At 35.2% G+C, this 14,937-nt stretch overlaps 1 protein-coding gene across 1 annotated transcript in view; it reads right to left on the reverse strand.

Annotated features, from left to right (window-relative positions):
* Positions 1-3,224: 3,224 nt before the first annotated feature.
* The window catches only part of BCKDHB (branched chain keto acid dehydrogenase E1 subunit beta), a 49,781-nt gene continuing 38,068 nt past the window's right edge, over positions 3,225-14,937 (reverse strand). The window contains exons 10-11 of the mRNA XM_087718822.1: positions 9,075-9,222; positions 3,225-3,508 (exon numbers count right to left, since the gene is read on the reverse strand). Of these exons, the coding sequence (XP_087574948.1) occupies positions 9,082-9,222 (141 nt within the window). The 3' untranslated portion in view covers positions 3,225-3,508; positions 9,075-9,081. The remainder of the gene's footprint in view (positions 3,509-9,074; positions 9,223-14,937) is intronic.

Here is a 14,937-nt window from a genome sequence, read left to right on the forward strand (position 1 = left end):
TAATGTATTGCATGGGGTAAATAGAATCATTAATTGTCCAAGTTAACTTTTTGCATGACAAATCCTTATGACTTAACTTCAGACTTATCTGAAGATACATTTATATAATTTAAAAACAAAAATACTCTTTATTAAAGATAAATTTCTCCTTAAAGAGAAATTGGATTTAAAAAAACTTTTTAAATTCCCCACATTTCAAATATCTCATAAGCTGCCCAATATTATTTTCAAGAATACAATGAAGCACTTTCATTTTAAGGAACAATATAGTGTTGTGTGAAGATTTGAGCCCGAGATTTAATCTCAAGAAAATTTAGTGGGTATTCCAAACTGTTCACTTTCCCAACATTGAACATTCCAAGGTTTTCTAAAAAATTGATCCAAATTAGGGCTCAACAGCATATTTCACTGCCTATTTTTATATAGGTAGTGTTGCTATTGGGATATAATACTGTGCTGAATATATTTCAGTTTATGTATACAAACTCAGCTGTAGTAAGGAGGTGACATTTTTTGTAATAGTGTTGAAACATTATGGAACAATCCTCATCTGGAGATTAGAGAAGTTCTCACTGGAATGCTTTGTCAAAAATTTAAAAAAATATTCACCCAACTTCCTATTTATTTTTCTAGTTACTATAATGATCCTTTATTTTAAACTTACTGGCCTTATCTTTGTTACTATTAGCATTACCCTAATATAAGACACTTGAATATCATCACATGAAAAACAGTTGCATATAATTTCTTTGATTTTAGGGGGAAAAAATAGCAACAATGTAATTTTATTTCAAAACGTTCAGGAAAGGAATAAAATGTGTTATCTCAATTTTCTAGTCAAGATCTAGCCAAGAACTTTTTCACCTAGTAATAACTGGATCGAAATGGGAATTATTCTACTAATGCCTCTGCTTTCAACCCAATGAACCCAGCTCTTTTTAATTCCATAAGAATACACTCCATACATTGCAAGTTTCAAATCTCCCAAAACAATCATGGTTCCCGTTTTACAACTTTGAAAAACTTAACTATTCTTTCACATATATTTTATTCTGTATATTCTCACAAGTACACATCAAGACTGCCGTGTTAACATCTGAATTGGCTAGAATCCATTAATTTTGTATTCACATTCATTTTTGGTATGTCAGACTGAACTGCTCTGGATAGATTTAAAATTCTTATCTAGCAATAAAATAGTACTCTGAACTGCTCTAAGCACATTCAGGTCTTGTCATAATTTTCGGGCAATTTGGAAAAGTAGAGGATGATGAAACGTCTAGAAAAACACAAAAATTCCCCTCAGGTTTTCTATGTAAGAAAAGTACTGAATTGAGGAAAGATAAAAGAAATTATATATTATGCGTGACAGATCTAGTTCTAACTGCAGGGAATTATTTTATAAGAGATGTTATGACAATGCCTGCTTGTTCTTACTTCTCTCCTGCAAAGTATTTAAAAAAGGGCTACAATAGCCATCAGTTTGAGCTTGTGTTATCTTTCTCATGTTTTCCTAAGATAAGTTTCCTTCTTTTTCATCCAACCTTTTCCTGTTAATTTTCCTAAAATCCTTTTCTGTTTGCTTGTTTTTTAGCTTTTGCTTCAATATTTCTTGTTAAATGTAGTTTTACCTCAGAAATGTCATCTTCCATTCTCCCTTATTTGTTCCATACTATTTTAGTTATAATTACATAGATATCATTTCAATTTGATATCAATTTTCTGTTCCAGACTGGCATAGTTATGCTGTTCCATGTGTTGAATATTCACTTCCAGCATCTTGTCAACACTGGCCGCAATTCCTAAGAATGCTACGAGACCTAGTTTCATTAACCTTTGGAACAGGTTAATGGAATGGTTAATGGACCAGGACTCAATCTTGGTAACTTTTAAGACACATCCTTCTATTCCCCACTATCCTGTTACAGCTAGCTTTTTGGATGAGAAGCGAAACGTCTTCAAAAGAAAAAACAAGGAAGTCCAGGTGCCTCCTGGAAAAGACCTTTGGGACAATATTAAGACACATGGACTTCAATTCCCAGAATTCCCCAGCCAACATGTTGCCAAGGTTAAGAAAGCCTGCTCTAGAATGTCTCCATTGTCTATCCCACTGTACAACATTCTTTGTTCTTTAAATAATATTCCTAGGACTTACTATTAAATACTTATTAAATAATGCAAAATAATCACTATAAACTTCTTTTTGAAATTGGGTACATTACTTACATCTTAAGGAGGTGTTTGCATTTACAGGTTTCTAGGAAGAGAGCCGAGGTGGCACAATAGTTAATTGCAGCACTGCAGGCTACTTCAGCTGACTGCAGTTCTGCAGTTCGGCTGTTCAAATCTCACCGGCTCAAGGTTGACTCAGCCTTCCATCCTTCTGAGGTGGGTAAAATAAGGACCCGGATTGTTGAAGGCAATATGCTGACTCTGTAAACCGCTTAGAGAGGGCTGAAAGCCCTATGAAGCGGTATATAAGTCTAACTGCTATTGCTATAGGAGCAGAATGATAATATCTCATCATCACTTAGTTTTTAGTACAAACAATGGAAAAAAGAACCAGAAGATGGATGTGTCTACCCTATGAGTAATCTATGAGTCTGAAATGCCAAATGCTTTCTTTGCTAACGAGAGTTATTATGCATGCAGATTTCATTTTCATTCCCTTCTGTCAAAAAGCTTAATAATTTATCACTTCTTAATTTTGCAATGATAATCAACAGAGGAGGGAGTCTTAGGCTGATAGTTACAAACCAAATCAAATGAGGTAATCTCTGAAGTGCTTTGACCTGACTTCTTCCCAAATTGCTGATCATGCCAGACAGAATAAATCTAACCAATCAGTTTAATTTTCACACAGCAACGAAATATTATATTTCTTACATTTCTTATAAAAGGGATCAGATTAGGCCAAATCAAGTATGTCTGGTTTTTTTAATTGCAAATTATTGAAATGATCACGTCCAGCCTCTCAAGAAGCCATCTGTTTACATGAAAGAATTTGTCTTACTCTTTATTGATGCACCTGTAATGTATATGTCAGCCTACCCTAGAGGATCCTTCCAAGTGATTTTTGGAGAGCCCCAGACAACCTGCATGAATACAATAACCAATGATGATATGAACACTCTACTGTATTTAGGATTAATACATACATAACAAGTCTACTGTAAAAACTGCAACATACATTTGTCAGTTAAGGCAAAAAATTAGACCACAGGTCTCTTGATTACAATTTATTAAGTTCAACCTGAGCCTTGATTTGCATGATAAAACAAGTTAGCAGTCATGTGCAAAATTGGGAAAGAATCAAAATAAATATTTTACAACAATCACATGGCCATATTAAACTCCACACCTGACAGAATTTTGGCTTGATGACTAGTTCAGGTTAGTATCCAGAAAAGAATCTTGGTTATTCCCAATAAAGAAAAAACAAAATAAGCCCAAGTTTAATGGCAACCATTCCGTAGATAGCAGTTGGATTTTCTTTTTTTCCTTTCACCTTTAAAGGAACAGAAATAGAATATGTTATAGGTTTTGTTTAAATATCATTTTAAATAAACACTTTGAACTAATTTTTAACTTTTTGCAAAGTAATTTACCAAATTTTTTTATTTGGTTCTGAGATCAATTACCCATATTTTTCAGAGTATAAGACGCATCAAGATTTTGAAGAAGCAAATTAAAAAAATGTTTTTGCACTCTGTAGACCTCCCAAAAACGGCCCGCTTTTTTGCAAAAATGGCCCCTTTTTTTTAAGGGCATGAATAACCTTTAGGAGATTTGTAGAGTGCTCCTGGGGGATGGGGGAGGCAAAATTGAGAAAACAAATGGCTCATTTCCGCCCTCCCCAGCCCCCAGGAGCACCCTGGAAGCCTCCTAAAGGCTATACACAGCCATTTTGGTGGGTGGAGTTTCAGGAGGCAAAAAATGCTGTATTCAGTGTATAAGACGCACCCAGATTATCAGCCTCTTTTTTGAGGGAAAAAGGTACGTCTTATATACCGAAAAATACAGTAACTATAATCAATAAGAAAACCAACAACTTTGCAGAAACTGTCAAATTTGTATATATTCTACAGTTTAACTTTGTACCATACAGAGGCTGCGTTAACTTTGGTTGAGTGAGGGATTTACTGAAATATATAATTTCATTGGGGATGCCTAAACTTGAATCTACAGATATTCAGTAAATCTATATAAACTTAGCGGACTGACTTGCATACGCTACATTTCATATTTACCATTGCCAAAATCCAAAAGCGTGTTTATCTGTATACGATGCTTTGTAAGGCACATCTAGATGGACTTCTAGATCTGATGATGTTATCTAGCTGGGTAATGAAATGTCTGCGAGAAAACAGCCAAGGTCAAAGAGCACCTTGGATGCCCCATTTTAACCCTGAGCGATGAATATTCTCTTCCACTGCCTCTTTACTTTATAAGGATGTTTACACTATGTGAAGATGCATTGTTTTCAGACACATTCTTCATAATATGGGAAGAAAATAAGAACATTATATCCTCAAGCTTACAGTTACAAAGGTTCTGGTATTTATGGGTTCATCTTCATTTAAAGTGACTAAGCAGACAACTGTAAGCTACATAACAATTTTTTTAAGAAGCCTCCTATGATCAAAAAAGTAGACTATGACTCTCGGTGCCCCCCCTCCCCATCCGAGATCAAGGCCTCAAAGAGCTCCAAAGAAAACGAAATACATAAAGCAAGCTAGCAATGTTTATCCCAGGAGCAGGTAAGTATTACTCATATCAAAAATAAATCCTGCTATTACTATTTTTGTAGCTTTTCATGTCTTGTCCAAGCTTTAAAAATGATAAAAGAAATAAAAGAAATTTCAATTCCAGAGCTTTTCTGGATCTCCACAGTAAATGGCATTTGTTCTGAAGAAACTCTGGAGAGTCACATCAATCCAAATGTAGGTTTAATTATAAGGAGAAAAAGTAACCAGGTCTACTTTGGTAGATAATCTGCCTTAGCAAATATTTTATCATTTGTTATATATTAGAATTCTTAAGTTTCTACTACTGTCCCCTTGGCTGGTCCTGCTAAATATTACTATGCAATATTTCCTTAAAGGTAAATTTATTTTTGTTGAAGAAATGAAAAAAATATTGAGAAAAATTCTGAATCCATCTTTTTCATATCACTGATTATCTTGACATATATCACAAATGCCGGAATATAGTCCTAAAATATTTAATAATATTTTTTCTAGCAAGGCCCTTAATGACAATTACACAAAGCAAGTTGAAGCACATTGCAAACGGCTTTATGTTGAGACACAATTGCTTTCCTCATAATTGGTGTGTCGGTGTGCATATGCATATAAACACATATATTAACTACAACAAACTTTTACTCATTCTAATACTTCTAATAGTATTCAAACAACCCATACAAACTATAAGGCATTCCTTGGCACCACAAATGGGGAATTCGCTGTGTTACTATTTATCACAAAAGTTTGTGCATATTTTGAAAACGTTATAAATTCATATTTGTACTGTAGCTTTTAATAGGTTCAGGGAAGGAGGTCACAAGGTAGATCCAAAATATTTGTTCTGCAAGAATAATTCTGAAAGGAGCAGGCAGGCTGAATCCTCTCCATGACATATACAGATGTTAAACCAGACATTTCAGTGAATAATAATTCTACTTTTCTCCTGTGCCTCATTGAACAGTTCAATTATTTCTCATTCTTTATGCTACCATGCTGGCTATGGCCACCCTTTCCCTGCCCTGTGTACTCATGATAGTTGAGAAAACTATCTACAATATAACTGGGAATAACTGAAGATATGTGATGTCTGAGGTCTCTTTTTATTTCATTGCAATGCTTCCTACAATTATTTATTATTCTATTCATAACAAGAGTACCACCATGTTTTTTTTTGGGGGGGGGTATGTTTATTGAGTTCAATAACCCTTCAGTCTAAAGCAGGGATGTTAAACTCAATTTCATTGAGGGCCGCATCAGGGTTGTGGGCATAGCCAGAGTGAGCTTGGCCAGCTCAACGTCAATCATATCGGGGGTGCCTGTGGTGGCCAGGCACTCTACCAGAGAAAACGGGCTCCCGAGCTCTGTTTTCAGCTACAACTGCCTCCCGCAACGTTTTGCCAGGACCTCTGCTTTCACTGGCAGAGGCACTGCGGGCCAGTTCTTCACTGTTTCCAGGATGGCCCCATGGCCCACATCTTATCACCCCATGGGCCAGATCTAAGCATCCTGCGGGCCAGATCTGGTCCCCAGGCCTTGAGTTTGACACCCCTGGTCTAAAGGGTCTGTAGTGCATTATTCAGGTGACCCTTTCTTTATAATCTTATGAAAATTGGAAGTAAAGGAGCGGTAATGGTTAAGAAGACAAATAATTAAGTTAAATTGAAGAGACTGAATAGAAAGGGAGGGAGAGACAGAGAGACAAAGGGAGAAAGAATAGGATTGATCTTTCAGGACGTTCTAAATTACATCAACCACTAGTCCCAAAGGTGCTTTTTCAAGAGGCAACTGGACTTTCTGGTTTTTCTTTGAAGACATTTCGCTTCTCTTTCAAGAAGCTTTTTCAGTTCTAATTGGATGATGGAGAATGGAAGGATTTATACTCCTTGCAGACAGCTGGCCATTTGCATTCTTTTAGGGAGTTGCTAAGGTTTACCTCACTAAAAGAATGCAAATGACTCACTAAAAGAATGCAAATGAACAGCTGTCTGCAAGGAGTATAAATCCTTCCATTCCCCACCATCCACTCAGAGCTGAAGAAGCTTCTTGGATGAAAAGCAAAACGTCCTCAAAGAAAAAGCAGAAAGTCCAGTTGTCTCTTGAAAAAGCACCTTTGGGACAACCATGATCTGGATGACTGAGAATCTCCATTGACATTTACCCCAACCACATTGCTCACAAGGCTGGGCCCAAGTGGATTCACCTTCTTCCTTAGAAAATAAGCTAGCTGATAAATTTGTCAACAAAAGCAGAGGAAGAATTGGAGGGAATGCAAGAGTAGGAGAGAGGGGAGGAAAGGGAAGAAGAAGGGAAGAGCAGAGGAGAGGAAGGGGAAGGAGAGAAGGGAAAGGAGAGGAGGAAGGAAGGAAGGAGAGAAGAAAGGAGGGAAGGAAGGAAGGAGAGAAGGAGAGAAGAAAGGAGGGAAAGGAAGAAGGGAAGGAAGGAGGAAAGGAAGGAGGGAAGGAGGGAGGGAAGCAAGGAGAGAAGGAGAGAAGAAAGGAGGGAAGGAAGGAGGGAAGGAAGGAGAGAAGAAAGGAGGGAAGGAAGGAGGGAAGGAAGGAGGAAAGGAAGGAAGGAGGGAAGGAAAGGAGAGAAGAAAGGAGGGAAGGAAGGAGGGAAGGAAGGAGAGAAGAAAGGAGGGAAGGAAGGAGGGAAGGAAGGAGGAAAGGAAGGAAGGAGGGAAGGAAAGGAGAGAAGAAAGGAGGGAAGGAAGGAGGGAAGGAAGGAGAGAAGGAGAGAAGAAAGGAGGGAAGGAAGGAGGGAAGGAAGGAAGAAGAACTAGGATTGTTGTAAAATAAGATGGGTGTATGGGATGGTAAGAAAGCAATCTCAATTATATTGTCAATTGTAGGGGAGAAAAATTGTTATAAATACATATTATTAACAAGTTATGAGATTATATAATTGTGAATGTATATATGAGAAATAAAATTTTTAAATTTTTTTAAAAAAAATTGTCAACTCAGAAACCAAGGACACCCAGGTCATGTGGAGAAATATCAGGAAAAAAAACAGAAGCAAGCTACACCATTCTTAATTTTAATGTAAAGTATATTGCCCTGCTACTACAAAAGAAAGCAAAAAGAGTGGCATGAGAAAAAGCAGAAGAAAGCAAGGCTAAGGAATAGTTAAGTACCAAAGCTTTGTTGGACCCATTAAATCAGAACTTGGATACTTAAGACCAACTCACAATGGGAGATTCTCTGCTGAAGCTATTTCTATGACACCTTTATCTTGAAAATGCTGCATGAATGATTGATCCCCAGAATAAACCCAACCGTTATGACTAAGTCTACTGTGAAACGTGACTTCTATACTCAAGACTGTTTATGGGGAACTTTGCCTGTGTTACTGCCTGACCTCTTGCAACCAATATGAAGAATTAGATCCTGATTTATGGTTTTATGAGCAAGAATAACTGTAGAGTGGTTTTCCTGATTTATGACCGCTATGAAAGCCAGTCTAGGAATAAAGACAGCTTTTCCTTCTAGAAAGGTTCTTATATAACAACCTCTATGCATTATTTTCAACAAGTAATTATATATTTTTATTAAAGAGAGGTAGGCAACTTGTGGTAGTTCATATGTTGCTGTATTGACCAATTCCAGGAGAGTTTGTCATACGTTCAATGATGAACGATGCCAAGACTTCTATCAGAGATATCTGGAAAGCTGAAATTTATTTATTTTTCTTATAAATAAGGCATTTTCAGTTTTATTTCTTCCTATATTTGGTGTAAAACAACAGGTAAAACTGTATACTGCATTTCTAACGTGAGTTTAATAACACAAATAGCTCAGATCAAGGTTTAAGTTTGTAATCTGAGATCTCACTGCATTTTTCCCTATCAAAACTAAGGGTGAAAATGAAAAGTAAAATAACATCCCAAATCCTTCCACATCCATCCCGAAATGGTGCTCTGTATCTTTCAGTCCTATTTCAGCTCTTAAAATTCCCCTCCAAAAACACTCCAATACACTCCAATCATTATCATCATCTTTTTGGTGACATGGTTACAGACTTTCCAGACCTTTGGAGGAACAAGTTGCAGCCATCAATCTCAGGGAAATTGCTCGATCTTGTCCTAAGTGTTGACTGTAAACCTATGAATTGTGCTTACAGTTTACTCTCTAAATCCGGGGTGTCAAACTCACGTCATCACAGAGGCATCACATGACGTATTGGGACTTTTTTCCCTTTCACTAAACCGGGTGTGGCCGGGAGTTTGGCAGTCCTACTCTAAATTAAGGATCAAAATCTTAACATATTTCCTATACGTAGTTCAGCCACCATTTTAGATTTAAATTACTTTGGGAATTTTTTTCTCACCTGGACATCAATAATTAATCATTTTCCGAACTGCATCATAGCACTTCCATTTGTCTGGGATATAGAATGGTTCATAGATGTGAGGAAATGGAGTGTCATAACCACATACTCTTGTAATAGGAGCTTCTAGATTCAAGAAACATTCTTCCTGTTAAAACAAAACAGTAAGAAAATGAGTGAAGTCTATAAGATCATTCTTCACATTTTAATACTTACTAAAATATACCACATTGAGATTCCTGAAATTCAAGATATAACCCAAGGGGAAAATTAAATCTTCATGGAAAATCCATTGAAGTTATCTAGAACATGCATATGCAAAGTAAGATATATATAGAGAGAAATGGGATCACAAGATATTAAAAACAAACAGAAAGACAATGGCTGATGTGTTTTCTAAGGACATATGAAAAGGATTCTGCTAAAGACAAAATGCTGAACAGCAGTGAATATATTTTTTCCTAGAAATACAATTTTACATTCTTCATTTGATCTGTACCGTATTGATCTAAATACAAATTTTATTTGGAAAACTGAAATAAATAACCTGTCATGAAACAAATGTTAGGAATAGTTTACATTGCTTACATAATATATGTATGTACAATAAATCAAATAATATATGAGAAGTCAATATGAAATCTGCAAAGATTATAGAGGACAGAATTTCAGGTAGTGGAAACAAGGGAGTGAAAGTGCAGTTGTACAAGTAATTTTCAATTATAGGATGCTCAATTTCATCTAAACGCATGCACTAAAGCTTAAAACTGATTATTCTACTAATTTCCTAATTCAAAATGAGTTTGAACAGAAGATGTTAAATCTTCTAATTGTGAATATGTCTCATTTTTCTACTACCTGAGTTAAACAACTGCCTTGATTAAAATTCACATGTGGAATGTCCAGGATCTCATCTCAAATTGCCCTGTGCATTGCTGTCTCTGAAAGCTAATCTAGTTTATAGAGGTCATCATTAAGATGTCCTAATGCCTCTGGATAAATTAAACATGTTTATAAAAGTCTTTGTTTTCTTTTGTTTTTACCTCCAATAAACACAAAACAAACAAGTGCTTACAATCTAAATCTCATTATTTAAACCTAACTCTTTTTTGAGCATCGTAAATGTACTGTCAAATTCAACAATCCATTTTTTCCTGGTTCATATAAGAAATACTCAAATTTAATTTCAATACTTTCATAATGTTGTGTCATTTTATTAGTTTAGATCCATATGAATTTCTGCAGAATCTTAACATAACTAAACTGTAGAGTTATATTCATTTATGGTTAGGTACCTTACAATTTATTCTAATGTGCTTATTGTCAAACAATTGTAAGTGTATAGAAAAAGTGCAGAAACAGCAGGTTATACTCCCAGAAAACACCAATATTTTAATTATACTATCTATTTTGTCTCTGTGAATGTACAGGTGAAACTCGAAAAATTAGAATACCAGGAACCCTTTGAAGGTGTTATGGCTTAATTAGCTGATTAGAGTGGGACACTTTAAGCCTAGAATATTGCATCTAATATTCTAATTTTCTGAGATTGTGGATTTGGGGTTTTCATGAGCTGTACGCCATAATCATCACAATTATGACAAATCACAGCTTGAACTATCTTGCTTTGCATGTAATGAGTCTATCTCATATATTAGTTTCACCTTTTAAGTTGCATTACTGAAATAAATGAACTTTTGCACGACATTCTAATTTTTCGAGTTTCACCTGTATTAGAGATGGGCAAACCACTCCAGGGCTGAAATGTTCCAGTCCCAAACATTTGTTTTGATCTTGGACACCTGTTCTAAGGTAAAATACCTAGAGAGGTTCTGGAAGACTACCAGAAGCTCTTTCAACTTTGAAATGAGGCATTCCTTATGAAAGTTTTCAAGTCAGATTGCTTTTTAAGGTTGGGTCAGGTGCTATGGAACACTACCAATAAAGGCAGAAGATACATTGGCAAAATATGCTGTGAGTTCAAGATGTTTTAACTATGCGTTAGAGATGTCTCTGTCCGTGAATGCAAATAAATATGTCTAATGCCTACATTTTAGGACAGCATTTCATTTGGGAGATCAGAGAAATGTAGAATAACAAGAAGACTAAGACCCACACATTTTGACTTGCTAATCATTTAAATCTCACGTCAAATCTTTATTCACACATGCTTTTGATGTGTGAGCTGGTTTGCCAGATGGATACTGTATGTTTATTTATGATCCAAGAGTAATCATCAAAGTAGCATTCCAAAATGTTGCGAATAAAGGAATCAACTTTTGTTTTAACTATTTGTTTTTTTGTTTGGAAGGGAAATGTATTTATAACTTTTATATTAGCTGCTCATCTTCTAACCCATTCTGGGCAGTTCCCAATCAAGAGTTAAAACAACATATAAAATCATCTTAAAATTATAAAACATTAAAAACAACAAAAATGTTTTATTTACTGATTAATTTTTGGTTTTAAATCCTGCCTTTCTTTTGGAGCTTAATGCAACAGAGGATTCCTGCCTCTCATTTTATCCCTCAAGCGCCGTCCTTGGAAAGTAGCTTGGGCAGGAAACATCTTAGCTCATAGATTTGAGATGGGTCTCTGTATATTAACTACAGTGCAATTTTTCAATTTCCTTGTTAGTTTTATTTAACCTTTTGTTAATTACTTATCCACTATTCATGAGAAAATAGTGAGGTATAATTTTAAAAAAATATATCATATTAGCAATATTACATTACATGTACAATGCTAAATTATATTTCAACAGTGAAGCAGAAAAATAGTTTATACTGCCCCTCTTCTTATAATGCACTGATAAATCTTGTCCTGTTTCCTATATAAAACTATATATGTGTAGCAAATACAGAGCTGGCATAAATTCAAAGGCAGTCCTAGCCAGTTATATATCTTTGAAATTAAATTTTGTTTAAAAGTTATGGCAAACTTCTAACTAAACAATTATTATATAAGTGTCACTATGGGATTATATATCTTTGAAATTGAAGCTCATTAAAAAGTTATGGAAAACTTCAGATGGCTAAAATATCGGCATATCTTAAAGATCACTCAAATGAGAGATATAAACGAGACTGGGGAAAAAGGATTGACTATATACAAAATAAATACGGGACCAAGAAATTCCAGTTAGCCTATGCTTAAGATCAGAAATGATATAAACTGTTTAAAGTTAGTTCAGTAAGAATAAGCTAAGGTCAATGTAGAATGTCATTAATTTCTTTATTTCTTTTTTCTCAATAGATTTTAGACTGTGTTAGTTAAAAATCCATACCGTGTACGGGTTCTGGGAATTTGGGGGGGGAAGGAGGAGGGGGGCTGGGGGGGTGGAGGGAGGGAGGGGCATACAAAAAAATTGTACTTCAATGTTTTAATGATTGACGAATGATGAAATATTTGTGTTTTTTAAAAGAAATAAAACTCTTTTTCTGAAAAGATTAAAAAAAAATTATGGAAAACTTCTAACTAAATATGTAATTGTCTCAATGTAATCATGTTAAGAATGTGTTAGGATTCAGCTATTTAATGTTTATCAGACGAACCGTAGATCTATTAAATAGTCACCTCATAATTAATTCAGACTTTGTTTTCCTTGAGAAACTGCAAGCATAGAGGTTTCAAAATAATCAGCAAGAATGATCATACAGTACTACATACAGAATACTCAACCTTGGAAGGATCACCTATGCAGGATCAGCAGAAATGAGTCTGCAAATTAGTTTGACATTATAGGAAGATGACTTGATTCAAATAAGGCAAATACTGTAGTCTGTTTTATACCTACTGAAAAATGAATTTCTTTAAAACCAAAACTTTTTACACTTACCATTAACATATCTATTTCAAAAACAGATTTTTCATAGTTATTTTTTTTTACCAATCAATACAAGTATAATGTTATACGCTATTTATTAGTTTCTTTTTAAATTGCTTTCTGAATACAGTCAACATATATAAAACATATACTTTTGGCTCTGGAATTGTAATCTAGGAAACTCAGCATAAAACCGCAGTCCTGCCGACAAATAGATGATTGGAAATAAAAAATATTACTCAAAATTTTAAATACAGAAAAAAGTAAAAGCATAAAAAAGCCTAAATTGTTGCCTGCCTGACAGATCCCAGTGCATAAATGTATATAAGAACTTTCAGACAGCTGTTTCCAAAACTAATTAGTATTTTGGCAGCGATTTCTCCAGCATTTGTTCTCCTAGTACCAATCGTGTTTGAAATCTTGAATAATACCAAAGATAGCATCTAATTTACAATGATCCGGCTAGGAGAACCACAACAATTTTCTGATTCCAATCAAGCTTCTTCAAAAATGTCAACCTTAGATATGAGACCACTCCTCAAAGTCAGACCCCCACGTAGAACACAGAAGGCTAAATTAAATAATATTGTAAATATGATCCCTTTGTGTTATGGGGTTTCAAATGACTCTCTCTCAGTCTGATTCACAACACAGATGCTGTGAAGAAAGCAGGAGGAACAGAGATGGGTTGCTCCTGGTTTGGCCCAGATCGGGCAAACTGGTAGTAGCGGTGGCTACCCACCCAGGTGCTTCTGCACATGTGCAGAAGTGGCAAGTACGCCTGAACCACTAGTAAAAAAATTGGCAACCCACCACTGAGGAGGAAGGAGTATTAGACACATTCACCACTTTTGAGTTATTTATAAATTTAATAAAGTTGGGATAAAATAAAACAAACTGAATTAAATTAAATACTCCTCCAACCATTTCAGAGCATAGGACTGGTTCCAAATTCCCATTCATGAATGAAAAGATTTCTTTTGGAAGAGTTTTTCAGGAAACACAAGGGAATGGACAGATCGGTCTAAATTGTCTCTGCAAATTTCATTGGTTGGTTTTCTTATAAATAGAAATCAACTTATGTGATGCCTGTGTCCAACACTTATAAGGAGGAGTATGCCAAAGCTTCTCATGCCATTGCACAATTTGGGTAGAGAGTATGGAACATAAAACAATTAAGGCTTAAAGGTCAGAGTGAATTTACATAGGATGAGGTCACAAAGAGTCAAGTATAATCCCAACAAAATCCTATGTTAATGGATATGCTAGTTCTGCTTATCTGCTTTTCACATATAACATCATTGTAACCGTTGCAGGACAAATTAATAAAGCAGAAAACTGGCAATATATTTTACAAACTAAACACAGGTTTACAGTGAAATATCAACAGAAGAGCACGGTTTACAGACACACTGCAACAGGCTTGTCAATTTAAACTACAGACAGTGGCATAAATATTTCACTTTTTTCCCCCCCAAATGCATTTTAAACCCAAGTGCACTTAAAAGAAAGATTATTTTTTATATATATAATACACACACGGCATTCTAACATGCACATTTTAAAAATGAAACGTGATACTAGCCTCTTTTTAATAATACACCATTCAGTGCTAGCCACCCAAGGGGCCTTCCAGGAATGAAATCCAGAAACTTGGGCTTGTAGATAGCTCCTTTGTGTGACAATACCGAACAGGAAAAGTTTGGTTGCATGTGGATGAGCAGCCAAGCTTTACATATTTAGGATTCATACATTTTAGCTTTCCAATAAAAGCATGGAGCTTTCAAATTATTTTCTTTTTTTCAAGTTCATCATCTGAGTTGTCCTTGGAATATCATATACGCAAGCTGTTTCTCGTATTCTATTTGGACTGCGCTGACACTGTATTTTAGCTTTCCCAATCTAATAAATTATAACTCTTCCCACTTGAATTAAGGTGAACAATTAAAATGAAATGTAAACTTTAAAATGGTTTACTTTTGCTATTCAAGTACATTTTTGTTGCTTTCAATAATTTTTTTAATTCCTCATTGCATA

The sequence above is a fragment of the Thamnophis sirtalis genome, unplaced genomic scaffold (genome assembly GCF_051295495.1).
Source record: "Thamnophis sirtalis isolate CommonGarterSnake01/CBP01778 unplaced genomic scaffold, rThaSir2_p1.2 scaffold_6, whole genome shotgun sequence".
Lineage (NCBI taxonomy): Eukaryota > Metazoa > Chordata > Lepidosauria > Squamata > Natricidae > Thamnophis > Thamnophis sirtalis.